We start from the raw sequence: 20,352 nt of genomic DNA, 5'->3' as shown, positions 1-20,352 counted from the left end.
GCCCACTGATGTAATAAGATGACATTGCTAACTTTTCAGCAACCTTCTCTGAACATCTGCAGATGTTGTATCTGGTGCTGGCTCTGGTGCACGGGTTGAAGCTGAATCCCAGCAAGTGTCATCTTTTCAGAGAAAGCATTGAGTGCAAGGGGCACCTGGTAACCAAGGAGGAGCTCTGATCCATAGACTCAAAGGTAGTGCAGCAATGGCCCAACAACATGACTGAGCTCTGACCGTTCCTAGGACTGGTTGGCTACTACCAACAGTTCATCAGAAGACTTTGCAAAGGACGGCCACACCTCTATACTTACTTCTGAAAGGGGCCATTCCCTGGACTTTAAAGAAGAAGGTGGTGGTGGACTAAGATTTTTCAGGTAGTTGAAAAAGTTGTTGACTTGTGCACCTGCCCTGGCCTATGCTGACTACACCAACTGGTCTGGGAGCCATGCTGACTCAAGGGCAAGATGACCAGGGATGGGCCATCAGTTGCCTATGCTAGCCGAACTTTTATGAATAGATTGAAGAACCCCACCTAACCCAACTAAAGCGCCTTCAGGATGGTGTCATTTGCCGAGGTTTGGGCTATCACCAAGAAGGTTGCTGATCTCTTGCTAGCGAGAGAGTCTATGTTTCAGCTCCGACCAAAGTTTTCTTCTAGGCTGTGCCCAGCCAACATGATGGAGAAGTAGGGACTGCCTGTGACTCCGATCGAGAAGCCAACCATAGTTCAGAGCAGCTCCATGAGGAGTACCCAGAACCAGAGGAGTCCAGAACCTGAGCAGAGACCTAGGCTTCCAGAAGCCACCTGTGATAAGGACTGTTAGGTAGGCCGCAATAGAAACTGACACTCCATCTACATAGTCTAGATCTGCTTGCTTGTTACAGAATCCCCAGCAGTACAGAGTATTTCTGGGGAGGATTTTTATACCTTCTGTAAAGTGATGCAACAAAATTGTGAACATTTTTCACTTTATTCCTAAACAAGTTTTATTGGAGATCTACAGACATGAAGTAAAATGATATGACGGCACGCTTAACATGTATTTGACTGCACTGTTGCCCCCATTGTTTACAGGGCTGAGCAGCTCAGTTGGGGAGCAGTGTATTGATCACTGACCGCAAACCTGCATGTTCTAGAATGCCACCATGCTGGGACATTGTAAAACACAAAGGTTCTATGGTGCTGGTGTTAGTGCAGTGACCTCCCAGCACAGGACTGTGACCTAACAGAACCAGAACATCACCACTAGAGGTAGCGTAGGAGCCTACCACCTACTGCCCTCTTTGCTGCACCTGGCTCTCTACCCTCTACTGCACTATTACCAGTCATGTTCCACAGGAGACCTCCATGAATGCAGCCAGCAGGGGGCAGTATCACACAGAAGACCTGGCAGGGAGACAATAGTGAGCATATCAATGGAGCAAGGGGGGGCATGTGGCTTCACCATTTTGGGAGGCATGTGATTGCTTCTTTTTTTTTGTAGATGCCATCTTGTGTCCATGGAGCTGTCCCATTTCTTGGTGGTCATGTGTATGCTCTGTGCATTGTCTCGGGGGCAGGGAGCTGTGGTGGTTTTTGGGGGCACTATTTCATGGGGCATGTAACTACACCATTTGTCTGGACATCAAGCTGTACCAGTTTGAAGGTTGTTCCATGTGGACATAGAGCTGTACTGTTTCTTGAGGGACGTATGTTATTTCTTGGGGGCAGGGAGCTGTGGTGGCCTTTGAGGGGCACCTAACTACTCCAAGCTATGAAGATGGATCTATGCTGTTTCTGGGTGGCCTATGGCTGCTACATTGAATGTGATGTAATGGAACCAAGGGCTGTATCTGAGGAACTCAATAAGCTCTTTAGCTTCCTCTAGTGGTGGACCGCCACATATATATATATATACAGAATTGCCCCTCTGCGTACGGATACTGGACTGCATTCCAGACAATGGATTTTATTTCAAGATGTCCCCTTTTAACCCCCCCCCCCCCCCGCAGTGTCATCTAGCTAAATACATATAAATTATTTATGGAAATCCCAGGAAAACACAAAAAAGGGACATATGAAGAAGGCAATGTATAAGAACAAAGGATATCTGCCCCGTACAGATCCCCTGGCGTATAAGGGATGTCTCATACAGAAATAAAACAGTGCCCGGCGTGGTGAAGGATGCCCGGGCACCGGCTGCTCTAGGAGAATGTTAAACATGGCGTGGCTTCAAAACAACACAGGAGTCCGGGGTGAAACGCGCAGCATAATCGGTTATAACGGGTCACTTCTTCTGGAGATGTCTTGCCAGTACGTCATTCTGAAAGAGAATAAGATGGTGGAGGGTCAGTCTACAGGACGGGTGTTCTAGACCAGATTTTAATAGGGTTTTCAGTTGCAGCGTTTGCCTGAAGATCTCGCCATACTCTGGATTTCCCTCATTCCTTTCTTTCTCTCCAAAACTTTTTTATCTCCTCTAAAAACTCTCCTGCCGGTGTTGGATCAGTCTCTATCATTCCCCCTCCGTCCGCTTTGCACCAACCTATCTAATAGCGCCGATCAACACATTTATCGCCGATCAGCACTTGTCATGCCCGGGCATTGTAATAGGGTGCCCTCACACTTCTGTGAGGTGTGGATTTTACAAAGTTGTGGTTTTTGTAACGTTATTTTTTTCCGCACCGGAATCGGATGGGTATTTGTGAATTACAGCACACGCAATATTTGCACCATAATTTGCAACTTTTTTAGCTTCTTGCCACTTTTCTAAAGTGGAAAGAAAAGGGGAGGGTCTTAACTGTGTGTGGCCCAGAAACTGGCATAAGTTATAGCTGAAGTCTGCGCCGGCCCCTAGCTGGTGTAGACTTCAGTTTAGGCGCATTTCCAGCACATAGGGATCAAGACTGGTGTATGGGAACGCCAGTTTTGATAAATGTCCCTCTTTGTGTTTCAGTTCCATACCATTTTCAAGATCTCTGCTTGCTGGCGGTAGTGTGTCTGGCAGTCAAAAACCAACTGGCCAAGCCACAGGTTTCTGTTACGGGTTTTAGTCCCAGCAGTGGAATATGTGAAAACCACACTCAGTTTTTCCTGGGGGGGGGGTCTCCGACTACACTGTATACTACAGCTAGGTGTATGGGCCCCCTTATAAAGAGGAACATCTTGTACACTGTAACGAGCTCTGCGCCTGTGTGGGCAGCGCATTATCAGGAAGTAAACAATGGAACCGTCAATTTCTATGCACTGACTCGATCCTGAAAACTGAAACCAAATTTCTTATAAAGGTGATATATGGCTAAAGGAGTTTTCTGGGATCATCTGTAGGAGAAAGTTTGTAATATACTTAATCTCTCGAAGTTGCAGGGAACTGGGTCACTGAAGGCTCCACTTCTGAAAGTCCAGCTTCCTTCGATGTTGTGTCCTTTATCAGGTTTCAGGCATGGGCCATAGATGGGAATTCAATTCTGCCAAAAGTCTCCTCTCCCTGGCGCATGCGCAAAGAAGGTGGCTTCAGAAGTTCCCACATGCGCAAGGGAGATTAATAGTTCTGGCCCAGTCCACATAGTCTAGGCTGCAAATCTTGTGAAGGTCGGTGGAAGCTGGATTTTCAGGAGAGGATCGTCACATGACCGCTTTTCAAGCGGCCGATCCACACAACTTTGAGATGTAGTATATTACAAACTTTCTTCTGCAGGTGAGTTATGTGTAATTAAGGAGGGTTCCGGCAACCACCATAAACCCGGAATGTGATAAGCCTCAAAACCTGATAGTCCAGAGCTTATTCCAACAGGCCTGATTAAAGGGGTTGTCCCACCAAGACAATTCCTATCCATATGTCCTGGACATCAGAGAGAGAGGGGATTCCCGCCTCTATGGGCCAGAATGTCCACGGCTGACCCAGCGGAACCATGCATGTCATGGACGTCCGTTTGTTTGAATGCATCAGGAGCTGGACCTTTGGTGATCAGCCGATTACATTGGCCCCTTTTTAAAAGGGATTGTCTTTGTGAGACTGCCCCTTTAAGGAATTCTGCCTATTAGAACATATACTGATAGCAGCCAATTTATGTTCACATTTTCATACATCTTCATGAAGATTGTCTAATATTACACAGTTTTCATCCAGTAATCCAGAACATCTGATAATCCGACACCTCTTAGGTCCCAGATTAAAATAGTTTTACAGGATTGCAGTTGGAATCCCTTTAAGTGAATTCTTCTTACCAATATGTTTTTTAACAGGTTTTTCCTGGGGTTCCTGAGATAAGCGCATTCCTCTCCTTCACAAAGCTTAATTTCTTCTGAGACCTGCGGATAAAATAGAGGTCATGCCAAGTCAATTCAAATTGTGGGATGTGTTGAAGAGCATGATGGCATCCTAATATGTGTCCCTGCTACTTATTGAAACTTTTGTGCTTGTTCTGCTGGGTTGAGTCTAGGCCCATAGGACACAGTTTGCATCTGAGAGATGAGCGCCGTCCCACCTCTGACACCTTCTGAGAGATGAGCGCCGTCCCACCTCTGACACCTTCTGAGAGATGAGCGCCGTCCCACCTCTGACACCTTCTGAGAGATGAGCGCCGTCCAACTTCTGACACCTTCTGAGAGATGAGCGCCGTCCCACCTCTGAAACCTTCTGAGAGATGAGCGCCGTCCCACCTCTGACACCTTCTGAGAGATGAGCGCCGTCCCACCTCTGACACCTTCTGAGAGATGAGCGCCGTCCCACCTCTGACACCTTCTGAGAGATGAGCGCCGTCCCACCTCTGACACCTTCTGAGAGATGAGCGCCGTCCCACCTCTGACACCTTCTGAGAGATGAGCGCCGTCCCACTTCTGACACCTTCTGAGAGATGAGCGCCGTCCCACTTCTGACACCTTCTGAGAGATGAGCGCCGTCCCACCTCTGACACCTTCTGAGAGATGAGCGCCGTCCCACCTCTGACACCTTCTGAGAGATGAGCGCCGTCCCACCTCTGACACCTTCTGAGAGATGAGCGCCGTCCCACCTCTGACACCTTCTGAGAGATGAGCGCCGTCCCACCTCTGACACCTTCTGAGAGATGAGCGCCGTCCCACCTCTGACACCTTCTGAGAGATGAGCGCCGTCCCACTTCTGACACCTTCTGAGAGATGAGCGCCGTCCCACCTCTGACACCTTCTGAGAGATGAGCGCCGTCCCACTTCTGACACCTTCTGAGAGATGAGCGCCGTCCACTTCTGACACCTTCTGAGAGATGAGCGCCGTCCCACCTCTGACACCTTCTGAGAGATGAGCGCCGTCCCACCTCTGACACCTTCTGAGAGATGAGCGCCGTCCCACCTCTGACACCTTCTGAGAGATGAGCGCCGTCCCACCTCTGACACCTTCTGAGAGATGAGCGCCGTCCCACTTCTTAAATTCCAACAAATGCTGACCATAAGCACATTTTTATAACTTTCATTATTTTCATTAGGTCAAGAAGACATCTTACCTTTCAGATGCCGTGGTCGAATGTGACCACGCCATCTGCGTAGACCGTAACCAGAAGTCGTGCGCTTCCGGTCCGGTCTGGCTGAGATCGGGGAACTTGTTGCCTTGAGCTAATTGACCGAAGCCTCAAGCAGGCTTCAAAGTCAATTAGATGTATATATCAATACAGGCCACTAGGTGGCAGCCTTGTATTGATATAGTGCAGTAATGGCTAACCTTGGCACTCCAGCTGTGGTGAAACTACGATTCCCAGCATGCTCCATTTATTTCTATAGAGCTCTGAGAGCAGCCAAGCAAGGGGGCATCTTGGGAGTTGTAGTTTTACCACAGCTGGAGTGCCAAGGTTAGCCATCACTGATATAGTGCAAATGAAGTCTTCAATGATTAGCCATCACTGAATACTATGGGAAATCGAATGACTGCCAGTTATTATCACCCAAGGCGATTTAAAAAAAAAGTAAAAAAAAAAGTTTTTACAAATATAAAAAAAATGTTCAAATCACCCTAATTTCCTTAAAATAAAAATACTTAACCAATAAAAACAATAAACATCATGGGCATCGCCGCGTGCGAAAATGCCCATACTATTAAAATATAACAATGTTAATGGAATACGGCAAATGGTGTAGCAAGAAAAAAAATTAAAACAGACAATTTTTTGTCACTTCAACTACCCAATAATTTTTAATAAGAGTAAAAAGTGATAAAAAAGTCGCACCCACTTAAAATTGGTATCACTGAAAAGAACAGATCGTCCTGCAAAAAATGAGCCCTCACACAGCCCCGTACACATAGCTACAAAAAAGGTATAGGGGGTCAGAATATGGTTATGAAAAAATCTTATTTTTTTCCTCAAAGATTTTTTATTTTTTTTTGAGTATTAAAAAATTATACAAATGTGGTATCGTTGGAACCGTACTGACCTGGAGAAGGAAGATAACTGGTCAATTTTACCGCATTGTGAACAGAGTAAAAAAAATATCAGAATTGCATTTTTTCCCCCCAATTCTACCCCACTTGGAATTTTTTTCCCGCTCCCTACTACATGGTATGCAACCCTAAATGGCGCCATTAGAAAGTACAACATCTCCCTCAAAAAATAAGCCCTCATAAGGCTATGTGAATGAAAAAAATAAAAAAAGTTAGGACAATGAGAAGGCGGGGAGTGAAAAACGAAAATGCAAAAATGGTCCTTAAGGGGTTAAAGTAGTTTTAGGCATCAGGTGGACTGTTTAGTAGAAAATACTAGGGAGTAGATGTTCCATGTAGCGCAGGCAGCAAAGCCCCGACACGGCTCACTGTATATATCTGCAACTGCTGCACTGTGAAGATGGCAGTGTCACAAACACATGTGACAAAAGTCACCAAGTGACACAGATGAGGATTTTAGATATATCAGTAGATGTTTATGTTTACAAGCAACAATAAAAGTTATGTTTTAATATGTAGCAAAGAGCACATGTAATAAAATGGCCTTACTGGTTTTGAGAATAATGAGTCATCCCGATTCTGACACCTCTGAGAGATGAGCGTCGTCCCACCTCTGACACCTGTGGTTTACTAAGATCCTGCTGCGGAGATTCGACAGGCTTCAGCGGCCAAATGGGCCAAGTCGCATCAGGGAAGTCAGCACCGAGGCTATATAGTCCTGCAGGATGCACATCCTAGAATCTGCCAGTAGGGGGCACTGGAGGAGGGAGGTATTAGAGCAGACGATGCTTACAGACTTTCTCCTGAGGGCGTGAAGGGTTAACGGTTTCTATAATCCAGGAACCCCTCTGCAAGCCCCATATGCCATGTTTGAAGACCCCCATATAATGTGGCCCCCCACAGAGGCAGATCGATCACTGCAGGTCCTTGGATGATTGGGGTGCTCCTTACAGGGTTGTCCCACGTCAGGAACCCTCTCTATTACAAGCAAAGGTCTAATATCTATGGAAAGGGGTTCTGTGCCTGTGTCCCTATGACAGCACTTCCTGCCCCTGGACTCTGGTCTTAGACATTTCATAGGAAGACCGTGACTTGCTAGGTGAAAGTCATCTGATTGGCTGCCAGGAAGCCTCGTCATAGCCAATCAGATGACTTCAGTTTCTCAGTGATGCTCAATCTGATAGACTTAAAGCAGGACTAGATAATACTAGTTATAGACACTACCAGGTATAGATAGATAATACTAGTTATAGAGCATACCAGGTATAGATAGATAATACTAGTCATAGACACTACCAGGTATAGATAGATAATACTAGTTATAGACACTACCAGGTATAGATAGATAATACTAGTTATAGACACTACCAGTTATAGATGGATAATACTAGTTATAGACACTACCAGGTATAGATAGATAATACTAGTTATAGAGCATACCAGGTATAGATAGATAATACTAGTTATAGACACTACCAGGTATAGATGGATAATACTAGTTATAGACACTACCAGTTATAGATGGATAATACTAGTTATAGACACTACCAGGTATAGATAGATAATACTAGTTATAGACACTACCAGGTATAGATAGATAATACTAGTTATAGACACTACCAGGTATAGATGGATAATACTAGTTATAGACACTACCAGGTATAGATAGATAATACTAGTTATAGACACTACCAGGTATAGATAGATAATACTAGTTATTTTCCGGCGTATAAGACGACCCCAACTTTTCCATTTACAATATAGGTTTTGGGCTATACTCGCCGTATAAGACTACCCCTGCCTGCCCAGCCCTCCCTGTCTCCAAGACGATCTTCTCCAGTCCAGGGAACTGACTGGGATCGGTGGATGACACTGCTATGGGGAGGGGATTTGTGGATGACACTATATAGCATCCTATGCTATATGTGTCATCCACAGATCCCCCTCCCCATAACAGTTCCATCCACAGATCCCCCCATAACAGTGCCATCCACAGATCCCCCCTAAACAGTGCCATCCACAGATCCCCCCTAAACAGTGCCATCCACAGATCCCCCCTAAACAGTGCCATCCACAGATCCCCCCTAAACAGTGCCATCCACAGATCCCCCCTAAACAGTGCCATCCACAGATCCCCCCTAAACAGTGCCATCCACAGATCCCCCCCTAAACAGTGCCATCCACAGATCCCCCCCTAAACAGTGCAATCAACAGATCCCCCCTAAACAGTGCCATCCACAGATCCCCCTCCCCATAACAGTGCCATCCACAGATCCCCCCTAAACAGTGCCATCCACAGATCCCCCCTAAACAGTGCCATCCACAGATCCCCCCTAAACAGTGCCATCCACAGATCCCCCCCTAAACAGTGCCATCCACAGATCCCCCCCTAAACAGTGCCATCCACAGATCCCCCCCTAAACAGTGCCATCCACAGATCCCCCCTAAACAGTGCCATCCACAGATCCCCCTCCCCATAACAGTGCCATCCACAGATCCCCCCCTAAACAGTGCCATCCACAGATCCCCCTCCCCATAACAGTGCCATCCACAGATCCCCCCCTAAACAGTGCCATCCACAGATCCCCCCCTAAACAGTGCCATCCACAGATCCCCCTAAACAGTGCCATCCACAGATCCCCCTCCCCATAACAGTGCCATCCACAGATCCCCCCCCTAAACAGTGCCATCCACAGATCCCCCCCCTAAACAGTGTCATCCACAGATCCCCCCCTAAACAGTGCCATCCACAGATTCCCCCTAAACAGTGCCATCCACAGATCCCCCTAAACAGTGCCATCCACAGATCCCCCCTTAAACAGTGCCATCTACAGATCCCCCTAAACAGTGCCATCTACAGATCCCCCTAAACAGTGCCATCCACAGATCCCCCTAAACAGTGCCATCCACAGATTCCCCCTAAACAGTGCCATCCACAGATCCCCCCTAAACAGTGCCATCCACAGATCCCCCTCCCCATAACAGTGCCATCCACAGATCCCCCCCTAAACAGTGCCATCCACAGATCCCCCCCTAAACAGTGCCATCCACAGATCCCCCCTAAACAGTGCCATCCACAGATCTCCTCCCCGATGCTCACAGGAGAACATTTATAAACTGTAATCCGTAACTTTAACTTTAAATCCGCGCTCATCACTTTACTAGGGTACCCTAATCTCAGCTCCGGTAACAGGCAGTGCTGGCAGGCGGCGCTCACTCACTGATGTCACGCGCCTGCCCGCCTAGTGGGAGGAGCAGGCACGTGACATCAGTGAGCGCCGCCCGCCTAGTGGGAGGAGCAGGCACGTGACATCAGTGAGCGCCGCCCGCACTGCCTGTTACTGGAGCTGAGAGTAAGGTAGTAAAGAGATGAGCGCTGATTTAAAGTTACGTATTACAGTTTATAAATGTTCTCCTGTGAGCGGCGGGGCCCTGTATATTCTAACCCCCAGGCAAGCGTCCCCGTCACCATGGGAACGCCTGGGGGGTAGAATATACCATCGGATCTGAGTATACCCGGCGTATAAGACGACCCCCGACTTTTGAAAAAATAATTTCTAGTGTTAGAAAGTTACCAGTTATAGATAGATAATACTACATATAGAATAATCAGTGATGGCTAACCTCCGACACTCCAGCTGTGGTGAAACTACAACTCCCAGCATGCTCCATTCATTTCTATGGAGTTCTGAGAACAGCCAGCCAAGCAAGTGTACATCTTGGGAGTTGTAGTTTTACCACAGGTAGAGTGCCGGAGGTTAGCCATCACTGATATAGATAATACTGCATATATAATACTAGTTATAGATAACAATACATATATAATACTAATTATAGATAGTACTACATATACATAATGCTAGTTACAGATAATACTACATATATAATACTAGTTATAGATAGTACTACATATACATAATACTAGTTACAGATAATACTACATATATAATACTAGTTATAGATAGTACTACATATACATAATGCTAGGTACAGATAATACTACATATATAATACTAGTTATAGATAGTACTACATATACATAATGCTAGGTACAGATAATACTATATATATAATACTAGTTATAGATAGTACTACATATACATAATGCTAGGTATAGATAATACTACATGAATAATACTAGTTATAGATATTACTAGCTATAAATAATACTACATGTATAGGTCTAGCTGTAGATAATACTACATACTGTATATAATACTAGCTTTAGATATTACTAGCTGTAGATAATACTACATGTATAGTACTAGCTATATACAGTATAATGCTACATGTATAGTACTAGCTGTAGATATTACTAGCTATAGCTAATACTAGCTATATATAATACTATATGTATAGTACTAGCTGAAGATATTACTAGCTATAGATAATACTAGCTATATATGATACTACATGTATAGGTCTAGCTATAGATTATAATAGCTATATATAATACTACATGTATAGTACTAGCTATATATAATACTACATGTATAGTACTAGCCAAAGATATTACTAGCTATAGATAATACTAGCTATATATAATACTACATGTATAGTACTAGCTATATATAATACTACATGTACAGTACTAGCTGAAGATATTACTAGCTATAGATAATACTAGCTATATATGATACTACATGTATAGGTCTAGCTATAGATAATACTAGCTATATATAATACTACATGTATAGTACAAGCTATATATAATACTACAAATATCATACTAGCTGTAGATATTTCTAGCTATAGATAATACTAGCTATATATAATACTACATATATAATACTAGCTGTAGATATTACTAGCTATAGATAACACTAGTTGAGTTCATTTCAAAGGCAAAGAAGTGTCCCCGGATGGTTGAGCAGTCCGTGTGGAGGCCATACCTCTGGAGAAGCCGGCATGTCCAGCTCCCTCTTGCCTCCTGGGTACCATCCATGAGACCAGTGCTGGCCGTGGGACAGCTGTGTGCTGACTGCCATCAGGACGAGGAGGAGCAGGACCAGGTGACTTTGGCAGGCCATGGCTCTGTTTATGGTTACAGTTCACAGAACTGGGTCTGAGAGGAAAAAAAGAATAACATATTCTCCTGTTAAAGGGGTGGTCCGACCAAAACAATTCTACATTTCCCAAAGCAGCACAAAAATATGGTATAACCACTGAGTTATTCAAGAAACTTCATCGGTATAGCTCCACCTGCTGTTTGTTCTCTTCATTATTTTTCTGTCCATAGTAACATCGGTGAGGTGGTCGCACATGCTCAGTTCCATCCAGCAACTGCCACCAGCTATACCTACTGTTATAAGCTGTGACAGTTACAGGAGAGAGCTGCATCAGAAAGGACACACACACCCCTGAACTGTGATAGGGAGAGAAGTGCAGCAGAAAGGACACTCCCCTTGAGCTGTGATAGGCAGAGAACGGCAGCAGAAAGGACACTCCCCTTGAGCTGTGATAGGCAGAGAGCGGCAGCAGAAAGGACACTCCCCTTGAGCTGTGATAGGCAGAGAGCGGCAGCAGAAAGGACACTCCCCTTGAGCTGTCAGCTTGATATAAATCTAGCAGAGCAATGACTGTGGAGATCTCTGGATCCATGTGAGATCCAGGGCTGGTTCTAGCTTTATTAGAAGGAGATGTCTAATTTTCATTTTTTATATTAATCATGGGATAAATATGACAGATGATAAACATAATATTGGAAGCCATTTTGAAAATATTTCCAGATTTATTTATGTAATTATTTATTTTTTGAGTGTGGGGGGGTACATTTATTTTTTAAATCCCTCATCTTCTTCAGTTGTATCCCAGGCCACCATTAACTCCACTTCCCACCATTCTTTGTAAGTCAACCTGTTTCTCAAAATGGTGGGTGTAACTTTGTTGGTCATGTAGGACCTCCCATAGAAGAAGGCTCTGCGGGGGCCGGTCCACGTGGGGAGGCAACGCTACAGATTGTTGCACATACACTGCTGTTTGGGGCAGGATTTGAGAACCTGTATCTTATCATTTACATGCTACTCACCTGTCCAGGATCCAGAGGCGCGCTGTCCTGCTCCCCTCCTCGGCCGGCCTCTGGTTACCATGACAACCCTGCGCACTGCGGTGTCATCACACCAGCGGGTTATTGGTACCTGCCTCTGACAGTGGGATGCCGCCTGATTATTCAGGTCGTTCAGCGTCCCTGTGGACTATCACTGAGTCTAGTCATTGGTTCTCTCTGTCCTGTTACTCTGCTACTTCAGTCCCGTCGCTGCTCCAGCTCTGCTACATAGTCCTGCCACTACTCCAGCTCTAAAACAATCAACCCTGCTACATTACTGTATCAACTCTTCTACATCACAGCCAACTCTCTACATTCCATCATCAGCACTACTACAGCTCTGCTACACCTAGTATTCTTCAATTCATACCTTCTCAGAATCAGTACAGCTCTGCTACACCAAATGTTCTTCAACATTGCATCATTGGTTCATGTTAATAGCTCAGCATCCGTGCACCACTAGTACAGTTTAACTACACCTAGCATTCACACCTCTGCCTCATCACTGCATATCCACAGTACTATTACAACTCTGCTACACCAAGTGTTATTCAACTCTGCCTTATCGCTGCATTATTCCCATCCTGCTGCACCAGTGCCGCCTGTCCGTGCTGTGTAAGACCTGCTTACCCGGACCAGAGGCTTAATGGATCCATCTCATCAGGTGAAACATAGTGCAACATATGTAGCAGAGCTGAGGTTGTCAGTGTAGCAGAGCTGGCTTTCTCATGGGGTGTTAGGACTGCAGGTAAAGCTACTACATCATAGTGCATTATCTGAGTGTACAACTCCCTGCATACCATGTGGTTGTCAAGGCAGCTGATAGCTGCGAGCATGCTGGGAGTTGTAGTTTTCCAGTAGCAGAGGAGCCTGCGGTATTGACGCCTTCAGATATCACAGATTAATGATATGATGTTCCTGTCAGTGATGTAATTGTGGCCTTTATAAGATGAGGGAACCTCCGACCCCGCCGCATGTGGCACTCCGCTGACATCACTCCCTCCCTAAAATGTCTGGCGCCTAAACGTCTACTAATGACCTCTAGGCCTGAGCCGACATCACCCTGGTGGGCAATACATCATTAACTCACTGACTCAATATTATCCAAAAATAAGATCTAATATTTATTTAAAGGGCCACAATGCAAAATATGGAGTAACCTTAAAGGGAATGTCCACTTTTAACACCATATTGTTTTTAGGTGCAGTGTTCTGTGGCAATTAGTTTTTTACTATGCCTATGATAAAATTCTGAATCCTGACAGTCACCACTAGGGGGAGCTAACTGCATACTGTTCTTATTACTGTGACGTAAGCTCCTGAGCTCCCTCCGGTGGTGACTGCAGGTAGCCAAAATTTTATCATTTTACCCTAAGGCTATACAAAGGATGAGTATCTCAGTATCAGAAAAATGGAGCTGCGACCACTGTAAAGATATTTTATGAATTTAGCTCATAATTTTGGATCGAAAAACGACAGGGTGTTAAAGTCTGGACAATGACTTGAAGGTCTCCTGGCTGTAGTCACCGTTCACCCCACAAGCTCATTGCTCTGTCTCCAGTGCCTACAAAAAACAGATAAAAAGCCATGGAGATGTAGCAGAGCTGATTACACAGCTGGCACCTACTGGGTGAGCCCCGCTCCATACTTCCTCTTAACGCTCATGACGTCCAGGTATGTTATGGTGGGTTAAGGGTAAGTCACTAAGGCTGGTCAGCAGGTAAGTCACTAAGGCTGGTCAGCAGGTAAGTCACTAAGGCTGGTCAGCAGGTAAGTCACTAAGGCTAGTCAGCAGGTAAGTCACTAAGGCTAGTCAGCACGTAAGTCACTAAGGCTAGTCAGCACGTAAGTCACTAAGGCTAGTCAGCAGCTAAGTCACTAAGGCTAGTCAGCAGGTAAGTCACTAAGGCTAGTCAGAAGGTAAGTCACTAAGGCTAGTCAGCAGGTAAGTCACTAAGGCTAGTCAGCAGGTAAATCACTAAGGCTAGTCAGCAGGTAAATCACTAAGGCTGGTCAGCAGGTAAGTCACTAAGGCTAGTCAGCAGGTAAGTCACTAAGGCAAGTCAGCAGGTAAGTCACTAAGGCTAGTCAGCAGGTAAGTCACTAAGGCTAGTCAGAAGGTAAGTCACTAAGGCTAGTCAGCAGGTAAGTCACTAAGGCTAGTCAGCAGGTAGGTCACTAAGGCTAGTCAGCAGGTAGGTCACTAAGGCTAGTCAGCAGGTAAGTCACTAAGGCTAGTCAGCAGCTAAGTCACTAAGGCTAGTCAGCAGGTAAGTCACTAAGGCTAGTCAGCAGGTAAGTCACTAAGGCAAGTCAGCAGGTAAATCACTAAGGCTAGTCAGCAGGTAAGTCACTAAGGCTAGTCAGCAGGTAGGTCACTAAGGCTAGTCAGCAGGTAGGTCACTAGGGCTAGTCAGCAGGTAAGTCACTAAGGCTAGTCAGCAGAAATTCATATGGAGTAATGATAGGGTGTATAGGGAGGTTGAGGTCTTACTTAAAGGGGGTGTCAAGGATTAAAAAAAACATGGCTGCCTTTTTAGAGAAACACCACATCTGTCCATGGGTCTTCTCCATAGATGAACAGGGCTGAGGTGCAATGCCACATACAACCTGTGAACAGATGTGGCGCAGTTTTTTTGGGGAAATTTTTATATCTTTTTTCTAATCCCAGACAACCCCTTTAATCTGGGCATAGACAAGAGAATGACGTCCTAACTCCACCATTAGCGTGTTTATTTGGTTTGGCAGAACAGATACGTTATGTCTGTGTAGACGGGGGGAGATAAGTGGCTGGCAGCACCATTTCAAGACCTCTGTTTGCTGGCATTGAATAGGAGCATTCCTTGTTTACATAAAATCATACTGGGTGACTAGTTTAAATTTTTATTTAAAGGGGAAGTGCTCTTTAAACAGCCCATGGCGGATGTGTATATTATATTTCCTTTGAAATGTAGGGGGCATGACTCTTGGTGGATATGGATGTCCCTTTATGTAAGTCAGGGTTCTTTAGAACTACATGTTGGCACTGGTATTTTCGGTCCTCCAGCAGCAGCAGAACCCCCCCCCCCCCCCCCCATCCAGAATAAATGAATAGAAATGTCATATAGTGAGCAGCGGGTGATTACATTGGGCAGATCGATGAAGGAGATGCCCAAATATTTGCCATCTATGATTTCTATTTATATGTGGTTTGAGCGTTTGCAGGTCTTGTCATCCTGATCTTAAGAGGCAACGTAATCCTGCCCCCCGAGGGACCACCTTACCCAGACGTGTCCCTTTAAGTAGTATTCATAGAGACCTAAAGAGATGGAAGCTGGAGGCGCCTGGCATTAGTTTATAGGGCTCCCGTGTGCCCGCCACTGAAATGAATGGAAGCTCTAAAACAGGGATCAGCAACCTCCAGCATGCCAGCTGTTCTGGAACTACAACTCCCAGAATCCTCCAAGAACAGCCGAGCAAGTGGGCTGCTGCGAGTTGTAGCTAGATAGCCCACAATGTGTGCGAGTCTGGTCCACAGTGAGGGGCAAGAGCGTCGGACCCCCTACCGAACCGCAAAATATGTCCTGCAGATATCTTCACCCCTATATATTACAGACAGATGGGCAGCGTAGGATAGTGTGGTTTGTCATTTGCCACAATGTATACTAATATCTAGTGACCCTATTTAGTCCTGCCATATCTATACATGGAAAGATGTAGCAGAGCTGAGTTTGTCATGTAGTACTGCTGATGCCAATATCAAACTGTCATTGAGTCATTGCAACACACAAAAGAAATAGTTGCGTTACATAATTAGCCATGCCGTATCGGTATAGGCAGAGCTGAGTATGCAGCAGAGCTGAGTAGGTCATTTGGCACAAAGTGTTTTAATATCATTAGATTGTGGCCACTACATAAAAATGAATGGAGGGCGGCCATGCATGCTCGGCTGCTCTCCGCTCACTTCAGGGGTCCCGCTGTGGTCTCAGAGGTGGGATCCGCACGTATCCGACATTGGTGGCATATCCAAGCGCAGGGATCAGCAAGATCCAGCACTCCAGCTGCTGTGATACTACAACTCCCAGCATGCACATTTACTCGGCTGTTCTTGTAATTCCCATAGACATGAAAGAAGGAATCTGGGAGTTGTAGTTTCTGAACGTTGCCGATCCCTGTCCTAGCGATACGCCACTGATTGAACTCATAGCAGCCAAACCAGAGACCCATCAGTACCAAGCAGAGTACTGGCCACCTCTCCATTTACCCTCTGCCTGGATGCTTCCCAGGTAGGACGGCGGACCCCCATTCTCCACATGGGTGGGGGTCCTACAGGTGGGACGTGTATCAGACATTTATGGTATATCCTGTTAAGGGGAAGAGTTATCATAATCTACGACAGTAACAGTTCAGTGATATGGTCTGCGCTGCTAGTCCTGTAGCTCAAACGATGTAGCAGAGCCGAGTTTGTCATTGGGTCCTAGGCATATCACAATAGGGTATCATCAGTCTTTCTATAAGGGTTCATGCACACGACCGTGTTTTTTGTCCACATCCGATCCGCAATAAATGGGGCCGCAAAAGATGTCCGTATGTCTGTGCCGCGGCCATGTGCATGAGCCCTAACACTGCACAAAGAAAACCGCTCAAAAACATATTCACATCTGTTTACGTAAAGATGCAGCAGAGATGAGTTTGTGTTTAGCCTTTCCATTGAACTGCAGGGAAATGAACGGAGAGTCATGAAGTACAAAAATAAACAGTTTAACGTCAACCCTGCCACAAAATATGCAAAGATGTAGCAGTGGTGAGTGACTCCATCAATGTAGCAGAGCTAAATTTGCCATTGCAGCGCACAGGAGTGGAAAAGAACCAGAAACATTATCCTTGATTCCAAGAGTTATGAAAGCACAAAAGAAACAGTCAGATTACATATTCAGCACTGCCACGACTGTATGTTAAGTGTTATGTAGCAGAGCCGAGTTTGTCTTTAGCACAACTTATTTGCATATAACATTATATGTTTGATAATATGTTTTTACATTTACGGCATGAAAACTAACAGTTATCATGAAGCATAAAAGATACAATTGAAAGCTATGTTCAGCCCTGCCGTATCTATATATCTAAGATGTAGCAGAGCTGAGTAGCATGCATTTATGTGGCTGTCCATAAGCACAGCACATGTTGGTATTACACAAAGTTTTTAAAGAGGTTAATAGTAGGAGCATAGCATATCACAGGGCACAAAAGAAAGAGTCTGATGACACATTCAGCACTGCTACATATATATGTATACATATAGCATAAAATTAGAATGAAACTTAGAAATAGAGTAAACGGTTGTCAGAAATAACTGGACAAGTCGATAAAATGAAGGTGAGATGTACAGTAGGAGGAGGCACGTACCTTGCAGATGTCTGCTTAGATCCACCAGACTTCACTGCTTAGTGAGCATTTGCCCCGAGTATTTATACATTCCCTTTGCTTGGATAGGAATGATTTCCCTGGATCTGCCTTCTGCTGACGTGTGGGGTCTGATTAGTGACATGTTCAGGTCTAAGTCACAGCACATGCCATCACATCTTCAGCTTGGAGGGGGGTTCTGTGCTGCACTCCCCTGTTACATCTAAAGTGGGTAACACATTTCATAGGAGCAGAAGTGGCTGAGAAGTAAAACAAATATAATGTGTATGGGGTCCAAGGCAAACATCTGAATACTTACTCAAATAGATTATTCTATCCAAATCCAAAAATTAGTTGAGAAGAAACTGTTGACTTGCAGTGAAAAATATAACTACTATAATACTGCTCCTATGTACAAGAATATAACTATTATAATACTGCTCCTATGTACAAGAATATAACTACTATAATACTGCCTTCTATATACAAGAATATAACTACTATAATACTGCTCCTGTGTACAAGAATATAACTACTATAATACTGCCTTCTATATACAAGAATATAACTACTATAATACTGCCTCCTATGTACAAGAATATAACTACTATAATACTGCTCCTACATACAAGAATATAACTACTATAATACTGCTCCTATGTACAAGAATATAACTACTATAATACTGCTCCTACATACAAGAATATAACTACTATAATACTGCTCCTATATACAAGAATATAACTACTATAATACTGCTCCTGTGTACAAGAATATAACTACTATAATACTGCTCCTGTGTACAAGAATATAACTACTATAATACTGCTCCTACATACAAGAATATAACTACTATAATACTGCTCCTATATACAAGAATATAACTACTATAATACTGCTCCTATATACAAGAATATAACTACTATAATACTGCTCCTATATACAAGAATATAACTACTATAATACTGCTCCTACATACAAGAATATAACTACTATAATACTGCCTCTTATGTACAAGAATATAACTACTATAATACTGCTCCTGTGTACAAGAATATAACTACTATAATACTGCTCCTACATACAAGAATATAACTACTATAATACTGCTCCTATATACAAGAATATAACTACTATAATACTGCTCCTATATACAAGAATATAACTACTATAATACTGCTCCTATGTACAAGAATATAACTACTATAATACTGCTCCTGTGTACAAGAATATAACTACTATAATACTGCTCCTACATACAAGAATATAACTACTATAATACTGCCTCTTATGTACAAGAATATAACTACTATAATACTGCTCCTATGTACAAGAATATAACTACTATAATACTGCTCCTATGTACAAGAATATAACTACTATAATACTGCTCCTATGTACTAGAATATAACTACTATAATACTGCTCCTATGTACAAGAATATAACTGCTATAATATTGCCTCCTATGTACAAGAATATAACTACTATAATACTGCCTCCTATGTACAAGAATATAACTACTATAATACTGCTCCTATGTACAAGAATATAACTACTATAATACTGCTCCTATGTACAAGGATATAACTACTATAATACTGCTCCTATGTACAAGAATATAACTACTATAATACTGCCTCCTTTGTACAAGAATATAACTACTATAATACTGCCACCTATGTACAAGAATATAACTGCTATAATACTGCTCCTATGTACAAGAATATTAGTACTATAATACTGCCCCCTATGTACAAGGATATAACTACTATAATACTGCTCCTATGTATAAGAATATAACTACTATAATACTACCTCCTATGTACAAGAATATAACTACTATAATACTGCTCCTATGTACAAGAATATAACTACTATAATGATCTTTTTATTTAAAAACAGGCAACAAAATATTACAATACACTTACTATAAAATCATAGAAAAGAATAAATATAAAGGGACATCACTTTCTTAATACACATCACAACACATTATACAATTACTGACACATGGATGTTCCTCCAGTACACGTTATTGCGGTTATTTTTCAGGTCTTTCTTATATATCATCTTCAGACTTTCCAGGATATTATATAAGATTGTATCACAGGTCAGGAGTAGAGTTGAGCGAACACCTGGATGTTCGGGTTCGAGAAGTTCGGCCGAACTTCCCGAAAATGTTCGGGTTCGGGATCCGAACCCGATCCGAACTTCGTCCCGAACCCGAACCCCATTGAAGTCAATGGGGACCCGAACTTTTCGGCACTAAAAAGGCTGTAAAACAGCCCAGGAAAGGGCTAGAGGGCTGCAAAAGGCAGCAACATGTAGGTAAATCCCCTGCAAACAAATGTGGATAGGGAAATGAATTAAAATAAAAAATAAATAAAAATTAACCAAAATCAATTGGAGAGAGGTCCCATAGCAGAGAATCTGGCTTCACGTCACCCACCACTGGAACAGTCCATTGTCAGATATTTAGGCCCAGCACCCAGGCAGAGGAGAGAGGTCCCGTAACAGAGGATCTGGCTTCATGTCAGC

The 20,352-nt window shown here is 43.8% G+C and overlaps 1 protein-coding gene across 1 annotated transcript; it reads right to left on the bottom strand.

Annotated features, from left to right (window-relative positions):
* Window positions 1-1,271: 1,271 nt before the first annotated feature.
* LOC122926714 (progonadoliberin-2) lies at window positions 1,272-17,913 on the bottom strand. Its single transcript, XM_044278217.1, has 4 exons — window positions 17,817-17,913; window positions 11,279-11,451; window positions 4,208-4,291; window positions 1,272-2,303 (listed from the first exon to the last, which is right to left on the bottom strand). Exons 2-4 carry the CDS (start codon window positions 11,414-11,416, stop codon window positions 2,268-2,270), a joined length of 258 nt encoding a protein of 85 aa, XP_044134152.1. The 5' UTR covers window positions 11,417-11,451; window positions 17,817-17,913; the 3' UTR covers window positions 1,272-2,267.
* Window positions 17,914-20,352: the final 2,439 nt, after the last annotated feature.

This window comes from Bufo gargarizans, chromosome 1 (assembly GCF_014858855.1).
Source record: "Bufo gargarizans isolate SCDJY-AF-19 chromosome 1, ASM1485885v1, whole genome shotgun sequence".
Classification (NCBI taxonomy): domain Eukaryota; kingdom Metazoa; phylum Chordata; class Amphibia; order Anura; family Bufonidae; genus Bufo; species Bufo gargarizans.
The sequence above is the reverse complement of the archived record's forward strand: the minus strand, read 5'-3'. Positions and strand labels throughout refer to the sequence as shown.

Coding starts and splice junctions, on each gene's coding strand:
- LOC122926714 (XM_044278217.1), bottom strand. CDS start 11,416: ATGGCCTGCCAAAGTCACCTGGTCCTGCTCCTCCTCGTCCTGATGGCA. Junction 4,292..11,278: donor ACATGCCGGCTTCTCCAGAG/GTATGGCCTCCA, acceptor TTTTATCCGCAG/GTCTCAGAAGAAATTAAGCT. Junction 2,304..4,207: donor ACCTGTTAAAAAACATATTG/GTAAGAAGAATT, acceptor ATTCTCTTTCAG/AATGACGTACTGGCAAGACA.